The 19,577-nt window shown below is 46.5% G+C and overlaps 1 protein-coding gene across 6 annotated transcripts in view; it reads right to left on the reverse strand.

Moving 5' to 3' along the window:
- LOC146811998 (calcium-binding protein 5) overlaps positions 1 to 19,577 on the reverse strand; it is a 224,175-nt gene that overhangs the window by 70,274 nt on the left and 134,324 nt on the right. For 4 of the 6 annotated variants that reach the window (XM_085618967.1, XM_085618969.1, XM_085618968.1 and 1 more), the window contains 2 exons: positions 15,511 to 15,672; positions 14,182 to 14,212 (listed from right to left, as the gene is read on the reverse strand). In XM_085618967.1, the coding sequence (XP_085475093.1) occupies positions 14,182 to 14,212; positions 15,511 to 15,672 (193 nt within the window). The remainder of the gene's footprint in view (positions 1 to 14,181; positions 14,213 to 15,510; positions 15,673 to 19,577) is intronic. The other 2 variants (XM_085618970.1, XM_085618971.1) reach the window with 1 other exon arrangement.

The following is a 19,577-nucleotide window of genomic DNA, read 5'->3' on the forward strand; positions in this document are numbered from 1 at the left end:
AAAATCCTGCGTGAGGTCTGGTCCAAAACCATCGTGCTTTTCTTTTAAACGAACAGGAGCTGGAAAATAGTTTGTAATCTCTTGGCGTTAAAAAACCTAGCTTAGCTTTAACATTTTGTTCAAGCGATATCTCTGACCACATTTTTGTTATGTAGACGGCCTGACGCCTCTACTTTTTGTTACCTACACCTCTTGAGGTGAAGTGTTTTGCTGAAGATCACACGGCTCAAGCAAGGGCGAATGCTGGGATTGGAATTCGGGTCCCCTGGTGACACGATCGATAATTTAGCCGCTATTACATAAATGCCACCTCCCTAAGTCTCCCGCATTGCTTATGTATAAACTGGTATAATGCAGTGATGGGAGTGCAACATTTCACTGGGCATGGATGCTTTCCAGAAAATTCTGGAAAATATTGCGCTTTGCCTCTCAGAATCCTAGACTGGAATAGGATTTATAGATATTGGTAACGGGGTGTGACGCAGATAACGTTAGCCAGGCATCGTGAGTTTAAGTAATTTCGTGGTCTAGGGGTTATGCTGAAGAAAACAAAGTATTCGCTTGGAAACTGACGTCACCAGAAGCAAAAAATAGTCATAAGAACTGAAAGAAGTCTCTCAGGATATTCCTGGAAGCGCATTATGGATCCACTGTTCTAGGAGTCTGATTCTAGGAGACTGAATAGCTACAATAAATTACATCAAACAGATTTATAGTACTATTAGTAACAAAGTCTAAACAAGCATTAAAAATGGAATAGGTCTCGCCTTTCATTAAGTTAAAGCCATTTGCTTTGCTATACAATATTATTAGCAAAGAAAATGGTTTCAACTTAATCAAAGGCGAGACCAATTGCATTTTCAATGCTTGCTTAATATTTTGTGAGAGCACTACACATGTTCTCTTAATAAGGAGCTCCTCAGCCTTTTCATCTAAACAAACAATACATCACTCCCAGCTAGCCTTTATTGAGTTGGATAGGAAACCTACAGGGTTAATCATGCACCATGTACCACTGGACCATTGCTCCTACGAACCTCAGTGTCATCCACACAGTCCTGTGGAACAAGACCAATACCCTTGAAATCGAATACTGAGGGGATTATGATCACCGGCACAAATAATGTGATGATATAAAAACTTATTAGGGACCTCCCTCCACGTCCTGGAAATGTGGGGGGAAACCAAGGGTGTGTCACATGCTTTATTGACAACACTAAATTATAACTCATCAAACATTTGTTTGAGTGCTTCCCCACAGTCATCGCGTCTAAAGTGTTGCTGCGGACCCTCCCCTGAGTCAAGAAAGCCACAAACGTCTTTAGCAGGGAGAGGAAAGAGATGAATGTTATTGTTAAAGTCCCCACATGAATGATTATAAATCTTCGTGTTCAGCCTGCAACAGTATCCAGATCCATCTCAAATTCATCAATCACCACTCTTCTACTCTGTTTGAACACATTCTTATAATAATTGATTATCACAAGTAAAAGGCCTCGTCCTAATGAAAGCCCACATATTTCATATAATGGGGAGGTAGGGTACTTAAACACCTGGAAATTCGTTGAAATACATTTACAGCCTCCTCCTTTTGCCCTCCCTGCCCTCGAAGGTACCACTGGAATATCAGAGGTCACGTAGCCATTTAAATGCAAGCCTGAGGTAGCCCAGGTTTCCTGGTGTTAGAACTGGGGGTCTCTGGTTGACAGAGGTAGGTACCTTTGACCAAATAGGGACTTGCCTCTAGTCAGGGTAAGGGGGTACACTCCTAAAATAACCCCTGCTCACCCCCTTGGTAGCTTGGCACAAGCAGACAGGCTTATTTCAGAGGCAGTGTGTAAAGCATTTGTGAACACATAAAGTAACCCATTGACAACACTACAGATGGACACCACACAAGTTGTAGTATAAAAATAAGTATTTTTATATAGACTTAACACAAGACCACAAAGGACAAAAATCCACAATACTGCGCTTTAAAATTGGTAGAAATAGCTTAGTTCTCTTAAGATGTAAAATGCAACACTTTGAGTTCAATGTACCTTAGGATGCGTAACGCTATACAACGAAAGTGTTGCAGGGAAGGTGATGCGTCGGTTCCTTACACGCAAGAACGGTGATGCGTCGGGTCCCTACTGATGTGTAGGGGATGCGTCGGTTCTTCTCGGCGTGGGGAGGTGATGCGTCGGTTTCTTTATGCGCTTCCGTGGCGAAGCGGCCCGCAACGCTGTGATGCGATGAAGATCCGGTGCAATGAAACAAAGATGGCATCTTCTTCTTGATGCGACATGATGTGTGCACGCCCGACGGCCGTGCGGCGACTCAACAATTCTTCAGAGCCGCGACAGGCCCTGTGACACACTTCCCGGTGATGCGGCAACGTCTGATGCGACGTCGATCCTCTTCTCTGGCGATGCGAGGCGCTTCGGCAATGATGTGACAACTGCAGCGGTGACACGCTTTCCCAGCGATGCGACGACAGTGGCTGCGGCTGCGACACGCTTCTCCGATAATGTGGCGGCATCTGGTGCGACGTTGATCCTCTTCTCTGGCGATGCAAGGTGCTTTTGCGTTGTGAAGCGACAGCGGCAGTTCGGCAACACGCTTCTTCTCCGTGCGTCGTGCTTCCAGCTCCTTGCGACACGCAGTCCCTCAGACAGCCCAGCACAGCAGCAGGCACTTCCAAAATACTCTTGGGGAGCTGGTTGGTGAAGTCTGTTGTCCCTGAGACTTCAGCAGGAGGCAAGCTCTATCTCAAGCCCTTGGAGATCCTTCACAAGTTGATGAAAGTACAGAAAAAGTTCCTCTCTCCTTTCTTTGGCAGTCAGGCAACCACTGCAGGCCAATCCCCCAAACAGCACTCAGCTTAGGGTTAGTCTCTCCTCAGTCTCTCTGGTTCCTCTCCTCAGTAAAGGTTTCTCCTTGTTTCCCAAAAGTGACCTAAAGTTCTGGGGTCTGGGTCCCCCTTTTTATACACAGTTTCTCTTTGTTCTCTGAAGGCAGAGAGGCTTTTGCCTAGTCCAAACCAGTTCTGGTCAGTCCTGGAGCACTTTGTTGACAAGACTCCTTCTTTCCTTTCACAGTGCAGGGCAGAGGCATCAGACGCACCACAGGAGGTGGAGCCAGCATTGTGGAGGGAAGGCACAGCCCTATTCAGGTCCCAGGTGCAACTCCTTCCACCCATCTACATGCAGATCTCTCTATTCAGCCCTGTGCTGACTCACCCTGTCTCCTGGAATCCCCCAGCCCCTGTCACTCAAACTCCAAACAAGGCATACACAACCTAGCAGAGGTAGGCTTGGATGGTTAGACATGAAAATACCTACTTTCTAAAAGTGGTAAATTCAAACAAAGAATGTTAAAACCAACTTTACTAAAAGATGCATTTTATCATTCTGAGTTCAGGCATACTAAACTTGAATTTCTACCTAGTTCCCTGAGTCAGTTAGGATTATAAAATGTTATAATCAAACTGCCCATTCTGGCCTATGGGAAACAGGTAGCCTTGCAATAGTGAAAAACGAAAATGTCTGTAATTCACTATTAGGACATGCAACACACATCAGGGCATGTCCTACCTTATCCTTGTAATGCACCCTTGGGCCTACCATAGGGGTGTCTGATATGAAAAAAAGGGAAGGTTCAGGGACTGGTAAGTGGGTGCACTTGCCCAGTCAACATGACAGTACCAGACTGCACACAGGCTCTGCAATGGCAGACCTGAGAAACTCTTTTACCAGCTGCTTCTGTGAGTGGCACAACCAGTGCTGCAAGCCCACCAGCAGCATTTGGTTTACAAGCCCTGGGCACACTCAGTGCACTGTTCTAGGGTCTGACAAGTAAACCAAACCAGCCAATCATGGAATCACTAATCCATACATCAATTTACCATAGGGAGCACTTGCACTGTGACACTGGACAGCAGTGGCACAGTGCCCAAAGCATCTATAACCAACAAAAACACATGAGGCCCCAGCAAAAAATGGAAGGGAGACCCACGCCAAGTTGCCAGGTCTAACACCTAGAAACAAAGAATGGAGAATACCTCAATAAAACTCATCCACTCTGTGTTATCCAATGTATTCCTGAGACTGGATACATTCCAGAATATGGTTTCTTCAAGGCTATCTGTGCTCCCAGAACTAACTCGACAGTCTCCGTACTTAGTGGGGAAATGCCCCTTCCTCCTCTCGTAAAACATCTGGGTGACTTACACATGGGAAAGGCTGGCTGTAAATCATCTTTCAAACCCCCCCCCCTCCCATGACAGACTGAACTGGAAGTTACATGGTCTGCCACTCCTCTGGTCAAGAACTGGTTTCCAGTCGTTCCAGCCTGTGGTTTTCTAAGTTACCTAGTTACTCAACACTCATGTTTGCCTTCAGCAGAAAAAAACGTGTTACTAGTCATCACTCTAAACCCTCGGGCTTAGGAGAACAGATTTACGCATTACCAGCCCTTTTATTGCCACCTCTAATCATAACATGCTGATGATAAAAAAAAACAAGATAAGAACTCTTATCTGTGTGGATAAACTCTGGGAATCGCCCACCCTAAAGAGAAAAAACACTATCAGCGAGGAGGACCTAAAATTCAAGTTCACACAATCCCCCACACAAGTGTTTTTGCCCGTGCCAGTTCATAAAACTCTGGGAACCATTATAATGTCATTGAACAAGCGGTTATAAAAACCCACCCTAGTGCCCAACCAGTCTACAACTCTATTTTTAAGTTGTGACCAATTCTCTCTACATGATGACATGATGCCTGAAGGGGGACATTCATTCATTGTTAACAAGACATAAGGGGTTACTTGCGGGAGTAGGTTTGGCCTGGCCATCATTTCGTTATTTGTAGTATGCATAGTCACTTGTCACTGTCCCTTCTCTGATGCCATTTAACTGCACTCTGCCCGGGGCCCTTCCTTCATGACTTATTGCAATGCACTTAGCAGCATCCCCTCCCAAATAATGTCATGAGCTCCTGTCAATAGGGTTCAAATAATCCTGGCCTGTGGCTGCGTTCACTTGCGCCGAACTTGTGGGCTATAACCAGGGCCGGCTCTAGGGCGGTGCGAACGGTGCCACCGCACCGGGTGCTGGCTTCCTGGGGGCGCCGTGTTTGCAAGTTTAGTATGTTTTTCAAGCACCTGCTGCAGCGTTTCTTTCCTCCAGCAATTGCCAGGCCTCACTAAAATTTCTAAGATAACTGGTGTGATTAATTATCTTCCTGGAGAGAGATCAGTGTTTTGTATAGTTGAGGTTTTGACTTATGTGAAGTTAGTGCAAGGGTTAATATGCCTGCTGCAAAGAACGTGCACCAAGTAGATTACAGAGTGCATATGATGTAAACAGATCAGCAGGTTACTGCTTTCAAAAGAGACATCCTTTTGTTACTTGCAATTTATAACTTTAAGTCCTAATATTCAACAGTGAGCTATTAGCTTTCATCATAGAACTGCATACACACTGCAAAGTATACATTAGAACATTGATAAATGTTGCATAAAGGGTTATTATTAAAGAAAACTCCCAACTATGCTGTTTCTTTTTCGACTCTGAGTTTGTGCTTTTCCACCTCAAGCTCTCTTAAACTATACGGCCTACCAGTATGGATGACATGCGACTCCTACACTTTTAGTCCTTTGGCTTATGTAATATTTCCTATACACTGATTAACACACGATTGATTGTCTCTGTGTAATGTGTTTGTGATGCAAAGTGCTCTGACACCCTACACTGGTATGAGTGGCGCTATATAACTAATTCAATGCATCTGAGAGAGTGTGGTTATGGAGACTTGGTCACTGTTAAAGGGTGCTTGTGAGAGGATCCGTGGTGGAGGTGGTCATTGGGGGGGCGCCAACAAACAGTGTCGCACAGGGCGCCACCAGCGCTAAAGCCGGCCCTGGCTGTAATCTATCAGTCTCTATAACATCACACCTTAGTACAGGTTTTCCAGTGTCCCACTCTCCTGCTGACCCGGTCTATAAAACAGGTAATCGTCCCTGTAATGTTAATCGGAAATTCATCGACTTTTTCAATAATGTTGGTTTGAAGTTTCAAAAGCTCATCTTTCGTAAGGCCATCACCGACAGCCCCCAAAGAGTTTGATGCATCCTCCCTGTGATTTGGACTGTAAGGGAGCGACACCTCCTTTTTTCAATTTGGCCAGTGGGGGGTTAACTGTAAGGGGTGGAACATCTGGAGTGATTTCCAAGCTGCCCTCCATGACACAAGAGGTGTTTCTAGGGTGCACAATGTTCTACTCTATCCAATCTAGTTACATCCTTTTCTTCTCTCCAACATAAAGAGCCCTTGTGCTTCCTATGAATTGGTTACAGCTTTCTGGGTAACTCGTAGTCTCTCTTCTACTTTATTAATTTCCTTTTTCATCACCCCCATAGCATTAGTTAAAAATTGGTTATCAAATGTTGCTAGGGCCCTACAGTGGTGTCTGCCATGGTCACGGTTTTCCTTTTGCCCATAATGGGGGAAAGAGGAAATCTGTACCTGCCAGACCCCAAAGCCAAGAGGGGCGGCCTAATCCAGACACTTCCACATGCACAGATGGGTTTGCTCTTGGCCCGGTCTTCACCCTGGCTCAGCCAGGCTTATCCCGCGATGGGGAAAATGCAGAGTCTCTTTAAGCACTCAAGTGGCTTCTCCCCTGCCTCCGGGTGTCAGGGGTAATGTGGGATATGCAGTTCCCAACAGCAAGAAACAGCAGCAACACAAATTTGGCATCCCGCGCTGCAGAAGCTGTAGATGCACATTAAGCGCTTTAATGGCCCCTCTCCTACCTCCTGGTCTCAGGCAGATTGTGGGATATTTAGTCGCCAACAGCAGGCAATAGCAGCAACACAAATCTGGCACCCCGGACATTACTGAACCAAAGCATTATGTTTAAGATGACTTCCTGGTGGTCCTGCTTTCTTAGTGCCAAAAATTAGAAAGTTTGGAATATCTAGTCGGCTACGATTCTCATGCTATTCAGGTGCCCGACATAGTCCCACATGATGACGTTGATAAAGATGAGGCAGATCATTTACTCCCTCTACAATATACTGGTGCTGCCATTGACCTGGATTTGAAGAATGGCAGTGGTCTTTATACCTCACCTAAGTCAGTCCATAAAGTACCAATGAGTCCTCCTAATGAAGAGAGTTCTTCCTTTGCAGTAGTCAATCGAGGAGGTGCCATTGGTAGCTCCTCCGCTGAGGAAAATTAAATTATAACTGGACGTTCTTATCTTTTTATTTGTTCCTGCGTCTTTACGGGTGGGGCTGCTCTGCTCTCAGAGTAGGGGAAGGAGTGGTGGCACTCTGTAAAGTGTGCATGAATGCAGCATTGTGATTGGTCAGTTGTGATTGATCAGGGGAGCCTGGGTGCTTCCTCTTCCAGCTGGAACGGAGAGACAACGACAAGGGATGACGTGGAGAGACGCGAGGAGGTAAGTTTTCTTTTTTTTATCTCCCCGCCACCCCTGATCTGTGCCAGCCGCTACTGGGTGCTGCATGAGTGTTGGAACTCCCTCCTCTGTAAGAGTAGACAAAAGCCAATTGGCTTACGATAATCATACAGCCTGGGCCTTCTACTTCTGAGCCTCTTTTACTTTTCAGTGAGACTCTGATTGATTCTATCTTGGTAGCCTGGTCTACGACCTCTCCAGCCCCTGAGATTAGCAGCTACGTTTCCAAACACACAGATCAGCTTCTGTGGGCCCAACGTTTTTGGCACAGCATCTTACACCAGAGACTGTAGTGGTTAAGCCTCCACTTTAAATCAAATCAAATGAGATATGTAGAGTGCACAGCTGACAACCAGGCATCCAGGACTCTTTGTGTGTGAGAAGGCACTTGCAAAGGTAGTCCAATGTCCTTCACTTCTACTCCACATGACGCAGAGTCCAAATTAATCAATGCAATGGGCATGGCAGTCTTTTCTTCAGTTTGGTGGCCTGTTCCCTAAATACTTACTGCCTTCTGGCCTGTTATTGCAACACCCTTTGGCAGATGGCATGGGAGGTAGTGCTGGCATTTGCCAGATCTCCGAGTTTTCTTTTCAAAAACTGTTCAGGATGGACAGGGTGCAGCCAAACAAATCTTGAGTTCTGGTTTGGATTCAACAGACTTGGTTGCCTGTGCAGTGGGGACCAGCGTTACCATTCACAGACATGCCTGCATGTGCTCTGAGGGATTCTTTGAAGTATATGCCCAAGATGGGGTCCAGCTGTGAGATGAAAAAATCCAATACTGCTGTGGTGAAATTCAAGATAGCTATGCAAAGGCCTCTGGGTCTAGCCTCAGTTACATCAACAGTATCCGAAATTTCAAGGTTACATTAGGGGCTTTACCTTCCATCAACACCGACCGTCTCAGGCTTAGTTAGAAATCTGTGCAGAACAGTGGCGTAGCAAGGTGGGTGGGTGGTCCGCCTGGTCTGCACGAGTTTTGGGGGCAGAGGCCTCCCCACCCACTCTTACCTGCGGCTGTCGCCGAGCGGCCACTGCAGGGTTCGCCAGCACCCCCCGTTCTTACATACGGCCGCTTTCCCCATGAGGCGGCCACCGCAGGGACGGCCACGGGTGGCAATCAGTCTAGCTACGCCACTGGCAGAAAACTTTTGGGCCTTCAGAGACACTGGTGGCGCAGCAACCTGAGTTCGCCCTTGAGGGAACACGGGCAGCCAGAGGGTGTCAGATTCAGCATTTCCTGTCCAGCTGGCACTGTATCACTTCTGATTAATGGGTCCTGTAAATCATCTGGATTGGCCATTCTACACCCTTTCTGAATGCACCTCTCCCTATATCCCAATTTCTCATGCTGATTTTGGCAGCTAATACTACAAACCTGTCCAGGAATGTGGGGATATTCCTTGCCAAGTGTGTGATTACAAGAGTACCCAAAGCGGAAAAGTTGCTTGGGTACTAGCATCATTACTTCCTAGTCCCCAAGATGGACAGAGGCCTGCAACCGATTCTGGACCAGAGTTTCGAACTCATTACTCTAGAAGGATCAATTCAATATTATGACACATGCACAAGTTCTGCTGGCCTTGGACTACAAAGACTGGATGGTGTTACTGGACATGTATTTTCATGTACCAATTCTACAGTCCAACTGAAAATACCTGCATTTTGAGTTGGAATCCACTTAATTTCAGTCCACTGCCCTACCCTTTGGCCTTACATCTGCCTCTCGGTTGTTTACAAAGATAATTTCAAGTGAAGGTTGGGTGTATATGTGTTCTACATTGACCAGTGGCTGTTGAAGGAAGGTTTGCCTCAACTACTCTCGGCCACCTGCAGGCAACAATGTCACTGCTATTCAACCTTAGATTCTTCATCAACAATTCCAAAACCCGCCTCCAACCCCCACAGAGGCTACCCTTCATTGCGCCATTTTGATCACAGTCACTTTGAAGGCCTTTCCACCCCATCTCAGCGAGTCCGCAATATCCAGACTTTGAACCCAATGTCAGGGCCTGCTTTAGCGCTAGTGTCGCCCGGTGCGACAATCACTTTTGGGGCCCCCACGTCCCATGACCGCCTCCTCAGATTCTCTTCCTACACCTGCAAAAGTGCCCCTCATCTCTCCATCATAAGATATTGTGAAACACAGCGCCCCTCTAAGGTCACAGCGCCCCCCTCAACAGGTCAGCACCCAGTGTGGCCTACTGCCCAATGTTTTAGCTGAGAACTACTTTTCCAGCCTTGGCAGTTTTTAGATTGTTCGGCTTGCTAGCCTCCTGCTTCCTACTGGTGCCCTTTGCTCTGTGGCACATGCATGCCATTCATTGGAACTTACTCCTGCAGTGGGCTCAACATAGCTGGTGGGATAGAAAAGACATTTCTGAGGACAAGGCCAGGTTTTAGAGTGGGGGCCATGTGGGTAAAGCATCCCTAAGATATCTCTGTGACCTACCGAGGCGCATTCACAAGTAAAGAGCCATCTTTGCTATTTTTGTTAATGGATCACATGTGGCTGCAAACTTTCCTTCTCAGCCTAAATATTTAACATTTATGAATAACACCAAGGCTTTGGGCTATTTGAAGTGCCTCGGGCAGGTGTGAAGTCAATGGAGGTGGTAATTGTTATCATGCATGTGAACAACAGGGGCCCTATTACAGATAGGGTGCACTTTACCAGTTTGCGCCAATGTGCACCTTTTCAGCAGGTGCGTGGGATGCAAACAGGGCAAGGGCACCCCATTATGGTAAATGCGCTGCCCTCAGGGCAACCATAAACTAGCGCTGCCCTCGGGGCAGGGCATTCAAGAGAAATAAGGAACAGCTGTTTAAAAGCTGCTCAGTGCTTCTCTGTGTAGACAGCAAGCAGACAGCACTTGTAAGAGGAATTAGAGACGCCCTTGCAGGCGGGTGCACTGAGTGACGGCTCCTGTCTGCAATGGGATATCTGAGGGGTCCATGGAACCCCCTTTCATCTCTCCAGAGGGTTGACTTTAGGAGGCGCACTGACACCTGACACCTTTTTGTTGCACTCTATCAGTGCTTCTCCTGAAGGCTTGTTTGCCTCTGTATCCAGGTCGGTAATACAGCGTGAGTAGAGAAGCAAAGAGATTTCCTCATTTGCATGTGGCCACGCCCCCTTCCAATGAGGGAACGCCCTCTAATGATAGCACTGGCGCTGCCAGCGATATCTGTATTACAGAAGTAGTCACACAAGCGTTTGCGGCCCCTTCAGTAATGCCAAAGTGCCCAAAGGGAGCATAAAGCAGGTGCAAATGCTCATTGCACCCCATGGCACTTCTGTAATACCACCCCAGGTGTATCTGTGACTCTCCTACCGAGTCAAAAGAGACTGTAAGCTCCCATTACACAGTTATTTATAGACAAAAACAGTTGTATGGCAGAAAAAATGACAGTATTTTCCCATCCCAAGAAAATTATATGAAAATGGGTACATCATCAAGATATTTATCTTAGTAGGGTTTTGTTTTATTTTCTTCCTGCCATAAAGACGTTTCTAACTTGTGGCACTGTAGGAAACAAATACTGCAAAATACTAATATGTAATTTCTCTTCAATGGTGCTCCCTCGTGTGGCAGCACTAGAAACACATGCTGCCTCAGTTAGAAGGAACTTAAGGCACACATACTGCACCTTGGGGCACTGGTGACTGTGCATTTATTGTCTCCCAGCAAATTCTCTCGTTATGTCATGAGCAGATGGAGATGGATTACAGTGTCCTGTAACTCTTCGGGCTTTAAACTGCTGAAAAAACTTAGTGGGCTACTACACTTGCTGCTGAAATGTCCCATAATCCGTGGCTTCAAAAGTTCAGTAAGAGGTAAGGTTACACCGACTGGACCCATGTCATGCCCTTAGATTCTATATTAATAGAAAAACTGAGCACCACATTGCTGAATAGCTGTTTATCGATTTCACTGGTGCTAATAAGGGATAGGCAGTCCAGAAGCGAACCTTAACCCATTGCATTATGCTATGCTTTGGCCAAAACAGAAACTACAAGTGCCCCAGGGCCCACTCCAACAAAACAAAAGCTATCCATGGGTGACTAACTTGTGCTATTCCTGTTCTGGACATCTGCCAGTGCTATTTGGGCTTCCGTCTATACTTGCCCAAGGCCCTACAGTATCAACTCTCTGGTCCACAAGGAGGGCACTTTGCCCATTCAGTCTTGCAGAACTTCCTGGTATAAGTCCACACCTCAGAACGAGCTCCTCTTGGGTGAGGGACGGCTTTAGGACCGAGTCAAAGGGTGAAGAAAATATGTGGGTAGAAATATTCATCAGACCAATACTTGACTGACATTCAGTAACTCTCAGTCTGGTGCATACCAGCGGATTTCTCAATGCCCGCCTACCTTCCATCTGGTGGAGCGGGCTCTCAGGATTAATGAGATTCTAGGTTTGATTTGCACACTGTCACTTACCACACAAATTGTCAGTCAAATTTCTGTCTCGGAAGGCCTGGGAAAAAAGGAGGAAAACTGGTGTCGGCATGCAGAAGTGGTGCCTGTATGAACAGAGCCATGTTGGAAGCTAACGGCGCACACGTTCTAATTATGTGAACCTCGGCCCAGGAGAAAGCATGGGGTGCTACCACATTATTCCCCTTTCAGAGGCTGCGAAATTAAACTGATGAAGGTCTAGTGCACCTCGCGATACCGATATTTGCCAGATGCCTTATTATGTAACTAAATTCCTGAGAGACAGTAGCGGGTCCGCAAGCTTTGCTGGTATATGATATTTCTTTACGTATATGCCTTTACGTATTTAGGCAGAAATCAATTAAATCTTTTGGAATTAAATAATAGTTGCACACACTCGCCCTTCCTTCCTTTGCTTCCAGGAGCCGCCTTACTTGGACCCGAGAAGTGAACACTGGTGATTGCACACAAACAATTTTTGGGCTTATTTTTAAGGGCGCAGAGCAAAAATTATTCTCTGTTGGGTGACATAGACCCAGGGCAGGAGTCAGCATGGGTACACATGGGTGGACGGCATTCAGCCACTATTTTCACAGGGCGAACACCGTCCACCCTGCCAAGAAGTTGGGCCCCACTAAATAATGTTCTGAACTCATCCCGGTGTAATTTCCAAACACTGGGACACTTTCAGCAGCACCTGCAGGTTGTCTGCTTTCCATCTGCAACAAGCAACAATGTGCACACTGGGACAGGGCTTTCTTATTTTAGACTCCTGCTGGGCCCATAACAAAGGCCCAATCTGAGGGCTCATCAGGCCTCCTTTTGTTGGAGTCTCCTGGCTGGGAGCAGTCAGGAGCCTCACACCTAGAAGCAAATGCAGCAGAGGAGAAACAAAGGTTAGCACCTCACACATACTTAAGAGAGGCAGCTTTTCACTTTGTTCAGGCTCTGTTTACTAGATATGCATGCACTGTACGAATGTCAGATGTGCTGGTCTCTCCCAGTAGTTACATAATACTAAATGTAATTTATATAGCGCTTACTACCCCTGAGGAGGCGTTGAAATAATTTAAGTACCACTATGTTTTCTTGTATAGCCCTACTCATTCCAATGCAGGGTGTCAGAGCGCTTTACATCACTCGTACATATTTAAAGTTGTGGCTTGTCATGCGCCGTGATGTCAAGTGCCGTGATGTCACGCGTCCTGATTTTACGCGCCGTGATGTCTAACTAGGTTTTTTTAGGACTTGTGCCCTGCGTAGACCCAAGAGACACTGAAAACAGGCACAATTCCAATGTGCATAAGTTATACCTCATTTTTACCCCCATGTGTACACTGGCTGCAAAAACACACCTGATACCTGGCACAAATCTAATTGGCCCATCGGTGTTTATCTGCCCATTTTTGGGACACATTTGAAATGAGAGACCTCTTTTTGACTCGGTGGCGTAAAATGGGTGCTAAAATAGTTTGCGGTTATTACTCCCCAAAGTGCTTGAAGTGGAGCATGAAATCCTGCTCCTAATTGTTCCACTGGGCTCTTTTATGGCTCTACATAGAGCTCTCTAGGATCATTAAGACCCATGTTGCTGTACATCTCTCTACAGGGACTCCCTTGTGTTTTTCACATTTAACGCCTTTGTGCAAATAAATGGGGAGTAACTTGCAATGGCAGTGGCCCTTCCTGTAAGGGCTGTAGGCACATCTAGGATCCCTTCGGCATGTCTGCAGTGTCAAACACACACTCAGGCCCACATTTAGAGGACGTCAACTGATGTAAAGGCAGGCTAAATGTGCAGAGGGGGTTTTCTTTGCATTTAGGGAGGTTTTTGTATTCGTATTAAGCTGTATCACCACACTGAAAATGCAATAAGGGATATCTGTGCCCACCCAGTCCCGGTGTGGCACTAATAAATGAGGATAAACCAGTGGAAACTATCCACAGCACTGTATTCACCATTTATGTCTAAAATTGCATGGTCTTCGCGATTCCTGGTTGCAGTAACGCTGTTACCAGAATCATAAAATGACCACATTTTGGACTCAGAACTGTAAGTGAGGGAAGACCACGAGTACCACCCACACCAAATGGCAAAGAGATAAGAATAGAGATGCAGAGTGACAGGGGCGTTTGGACCCCCAAAAGAGGTAGACACCAACCTCCGAAAACAGGTCAAGGGGTGCTAATGGTTCTTGTTACACTGGCAGGTTTCTCCACCCATACCACCCGAAAAATGACAGAGTAAGGTCCAAACATCTCCTTACCTTCAATTTCATCTGTACCCAGCTCCCGGTACTGGAAAAGACGTAAAAGGGAGAGTGTGAGGAAATATGGGTGACAATAAATACAAGACAGAGAGCGGGAATAAAACGTGGTGGGGGGATAAGAGCTTAGTGAAGTGAATGGAAATGTGAAAAGGAGGTCGAAATATTTAGGAGCGAGTGGGGAAACAAAAGAGTGGAAAGGCGAAGAGGGGTAAAGGTGGGTAGACGGAGAGAGAAGTGAAAATGGGAAAGAAGTAGAGAGGATGGAGGTAGTGGATGGGGGGAGACGAGGGAGTGCAGAAAGAGGAGAATGGCAAAGGGAGGAAAAGGGGAAGTGGGAGAGACGAGATATCAGGTAGTCAGTGTAATAGGAGGTGGAAGGGGACGTCATAGACAGGATGTTGAATCAATGGCTAGAAAAGGTGTGGAAAGGACACGGGGAAGAGGATGGAAAGAAGATGTGTCGGCGGGGAGAGAGATGAGAGGGGAAATGAATAAATGGGGGGTGATTTAGGAATGGCGAAAAGACATTGGAGGGAAAAGAGTAGTAGGGCAGACGGAGATGCTCGAGGGGAAGAGGGAAGTAATAGGAGGGGACAGGAAGCGAGAAAGAGAGAAAGGGATGAAAATAAAAAAGGATGATGGAAACAAGGCAAGAGGGAATGAGAGGAAGGAGGGAAAAGTGGAGAAGGGGTGGTAGAGGGAGAGAGAATGTGTATAAAGATGAGAGAGATGAAGATAGATCAATAAAGCAGTAGATTTTTGTATTAAAAGTATTAAACCTGACATTAGTGAACACAAATGGCTCCCGACCTCAGGCTTCCGGGGGTTGGGGGAGGCAGGGAGTGTCACAAACCATCTAGTTTCAGCCTAAAGGCCCCCACCACTTCCAAGCCTGTGGCCTCTTATTCTGGAGCTCCCATCGGTCCGTTCACACAAATGGAAGATGTCTCTATACCTCTCAGCACAATTCCTTGTTTCCCTCAATGGAGGGGTACTCTCTTACCAACCACCCATCCATCTACCCCACACCCTCCAGACACACACACCTCCCTCTGCCCCATACTGGAGGGACCGTCTCCATCTATTTCAGCCCAGAACACTGGTCATCAGTCCCAGGCTTCACTCGATCTGGGGTTCACTCCTTATATCTCCCTCCCTCCCTCCGTCCTTCTTTCTTTCTCGTTCTCTGGCTCTCCATCCTCCTGTATTAGGGTATGCACACAGCAGTGACAACAGTGACACAGAATAAGGCGCCACGGAACAGGGGCATGTGTGACGCAGACTCCAATGCCTGCCCTCTCTCCCAGGACAGGACACAATGCTTACCCCCTGCTTCTCGGCGATGCCCTTGCGCAGGAAGATGCAGGCCGGCCCCAAGGGGTTCTGCATGTCGGGGCAGCCCTGAGCCAGGGTGAGCAGCGGTACCGTGAACTCGGGCTCACAGGATCCCAGCCTCCTCCTCAAGCGGGAAACCGGGCCGTTGGCTTGCTTATGCAGAGGGAGAGAGAGGAGAAAGGCTCGAATATATTGTTTTTTAGAGAAGCAATGATTAGAGAGCTCGATGCTGTGTCATTAGTACCTTTCGGATTAGAGCCCGCTCACCAACCCTGAAACATCTGCCAGTTAAATCTTGCTGTCTAAATGATCTTTCGAGATTATGCCTGCTGCAGGACTGATAGACCAGCCGACCTCGGCTGACTGTACCATGTGCCAGAGAGCACAGGGGCACATTTACATGGGAATGACGGAGCGTTAATGTCAGTTTAACAGCTGATACAAAAACAAACAATTGTTTAATCAAATACGTTTCCGGTCATTCCATGTACTTCCTGAACATATCATTTAATCCAATACAAGAATGGACAGTTAATTACCAGGCATAAAGCTGATAGAAACATCAGTATTCCAAGAAAGTTAAACATTCTACAATTGTTGTATTCCTCCCTAGAGAGTTAGAGGTTCCAAGAATATTAGCTACTAATTATACCCAGGGCTGCTTGAATTATGCATTCCCATAGCCATGGCAGTTTTCCATAATAATGATTTCCGGTACTTGCCATGTAATTCACCAATTGTGTTTTTAATAATACAATTATTTCTAGCTCAAATGAATAAAAAGTGAATTTAAGTGCTTCACACACAGGGCAAGCTTCACATGTCAGCTTTTCCTACTGCATCAGGTATTTAAAGAGGATATATTTTTGTTCAGATGTTAACATACCAAATTCATGACACGGTGAAGGAGTTTTGTCTGTCTCAGGAAACACCTTACATACTTGTTAGGACAGAAATATCCCCTGCACAGTGAACTGGGGTGAACTAAATCCCTGAGTGCCTGACCGCATTTGGAAGAGGTAAACTGACTTTTAACTTTGGCCCCGGCATCTTGCGACTCACCACTCTCATGTAAAGTACCACTATTATGTAAAACCTAGCACTGACATTGCTTTTGCATGTCAAGTCTGTGTGCTTATACAGTGATACATGCATACCAGTAAGGAGAGTGTGTGTGTGAGGGAGTATGTGTGTGTAATGAAAGAGAGAGAGAGTTTGAGTACTGAAGCCAGAGGGGCCCATTTTGGATGTCCATGGTTTAGCATGACACAAGAGGGATGGTAGGGTTCGCTCTTCTAGACAGTGGAAGTGTATCATCTTAATAATTCTGTGGTTGTACGGTGGAGACCCAGAAACTGAAGTGAGGAGGAATGAAACAGTGATACATTTAGAAAATCAATAACAATTATTGTTAGCATCAGGTTGCTGATTAGTTCTTTCTACGCGCAGCTATGTAGAAGATCGCAAGGATGAGGTCTGAGACTGCAGTTTTTATGTTCAAGGTGAGGAAGTTGCTAGGTCAGATCTGCCCTTTTATTGTTCCCTGATGACTCGTTCAGGAAGACTGATGACAATCAGGGGTAACAATCTCACACTCATTGTGCCTATATTTTGTTACTCGTGCTTGGTGCCATCCCCAGTGGTACCTGTTGTAAGTAGCATCACATTACACACCAGCTGTATCTGAAGAGCAAATTGAGAAGGCTACTTGAAGGAGAACTGATGGAAACCTGTTCTTAATCTTAACCCCTTCGCCGCGCGGCAAATTCCGCCGCGGTGCGAGGGGGGGGCGGGGCTGGGCGTGGCGCTCAGGTACCCAGGACGGCTCCCGGCCGCCATAAATCACGGTGGGCATGTGCTCATGACGGCCGGGAGCCATCCGAACTCCGCCCACTAATTATTTCGCCCGCACAAGCAGGGAATTTGCCACGCGTGGGCGGAGCGGCAACGGTCGGACGGCTCACGGCCGTCATGAGCACAGGACTACCAGTGACTCATGACGGCCGGGAGCCGTCCTGAGCACCCATGTGGTTAAGACAGTGACTCCATAAATGTAAATAAAAGTGGAACCTTGAGACGGTGGACCCACAAGTGGGACTACAAGTGGAATCAAACCACCCCACTTGGTTTCAGTCCCAAAGTCTTCTTGACCAAGGAAGAGAGTGTTCCACCGAGTACTTGAAGAGCCGCTGTAAGCATAGCTGGTGTCTGCCTTCTAGTCAATGTCACAGAGGTGAGGGGGCATCAGCTAAAGTCACAGCTCTTCTGGAGGAGCTAAAGATCTGCCTGAAGAAATCTAGAAGCCTGATTCTTTGATGAGAGGGGGAAGGAGTGTGCCTATCCCTGCAAAAGGAGAGACCACCCCGGAAAGAGATGCCCATCATGTTCTCAGACTGATGCAAACCTAAAGGTAGCAGATGAACTTCAAAGAGCGATTCTGGAGAAAGCCTATTCTGAGAAGGGGTTGCCTGATCTCTCTGCGTAGTGCTGTAGAAGCTGCAATAAAGTCTGTACCATAGCGTGTCAGCCTGAGTCGAACTGGCTGCCTGCCACTGGCTGAGTGACTGATGCCACCATCGTGACTGCCGCAATGATGACCAAAATGTCACCAAAGCAAAACACCCTAAACCAGTCTGGTGGCTGTAACTGCCTCAAAGCCTGTACAGGACTAGGCTTGGCGACTTCAACTATTGCCAGCCGAATGCTGGTTCTTAGTTTTTGTTTTTTTGCTGAGTTTTATATAGCGCAAACTTGCCCAGAATCCAATCAGGTATCAGAGCGCTTTACATAGCACCAGTTACGTTACATGAGGACACACATTCATGTTTTGTTAGGCACGGGGAGATTAAGTGATTTGCCCAGAATCACTGGATGTTCAGCGTCATTACCGAGACTCGAACCCAGTTCCCCAGGTCCGAGGTAGAGCGCCCTAGCCGTTAGGCCAACACCTCTCCCCAAGTTGATTCCGGAGGGGCCCTACACCAGCTGCATGAGCCCTTATGAACCAGTCTCTTGGAGAACAGCTGCTATGATGAACAGCCCTGGCAGAGTTCACTTTGTATGGGCAGGAATTCTACTCGTTCACACTGCACAGCGTGGATGTCCACTGCACAACGACAGGTAACGGAGGAGCCTACCTGTACATAGAGGGATGACAGAGCATAGTGGCGATGGTAATAGTGACTCCGGCTGGAAGGAAGAAGGTTACTGGGGAGGAGTGTTGAGTGTAGTGCCTCATAATTTTTAGCACAATTTATGACAACCCAGTATTTATTACATTGTGTAGTATTTATTTTGCTTTGCTGTAAGATTAAAAGTACTTTCATTCCTAAAAGATAACCACTAGCCTGGAAATTATATTTTTGTGTCTATTATTTGGCTGTTGGGTTATGAGCTCTTGCACATACAATATTTCTCTGAGAAGCCTGTGACTGCTCGCCCTTGCTACCCTGAGAGTCAAGTGCAGGAAGGGTTGCACTTGGCCGAATTTGCAGCGTCCGAGTAGGACAAGCTCCAGGGGACCAGAGTCAAACAACCTCAATCACTAAAGTTGCGGCCCAGTAGCCCCCTCTGCCCTGTACCCCTCTAACCGGGGCCTGAGAATATTAAAAGAAAAGCAATTCAAAAGGAGAAGGGAAGGGTGATTCCTTGTTTGTCATGAAAATGCTGTTTCACTGTTCTGGCAAACTCATGTTAATATCACAGACACAGTTCTCAAAGCAAACGTTATTTCACAGGCACTGTTCACAAAGCATCAGTCATGTAAATATGTCCTAAACATGTATTTCTTTTTAAGGTTTGATGTCCTGAATCTCAAACTGCCTCCAAGTGAGGCACAGACATAATGAATATGAAATGTACAATACTAGTCTAAAGGGCTCTGGGAGGCTCTATACTACGAACAAATTACACATTGAAGGCAAGTTTTAAAACAGAACAAAGATGTGCAGAAGCGGAACATATATTTTTTATAAGAATTGTTCTTGTAAAATACAATACTGTGTACATTTCATACTAACTAGTAGAAAGGGCAGTATTAGTTCAAATTGTATTCCTGT

This window comes from Triturus cristatus, chromosome 7, assembly GCF_964204655.1.
Source record: "Triturus cristatus chromosome 7, aTriCri1.1, whole genome shotgun sequence".
In the NCBI taxonomy this organism is placed as follows: Eukaryota; Metazoa; Chordata; class Amphibia; order Caudata; family Salamandridae; genus Triturus; species Triturus cristatus.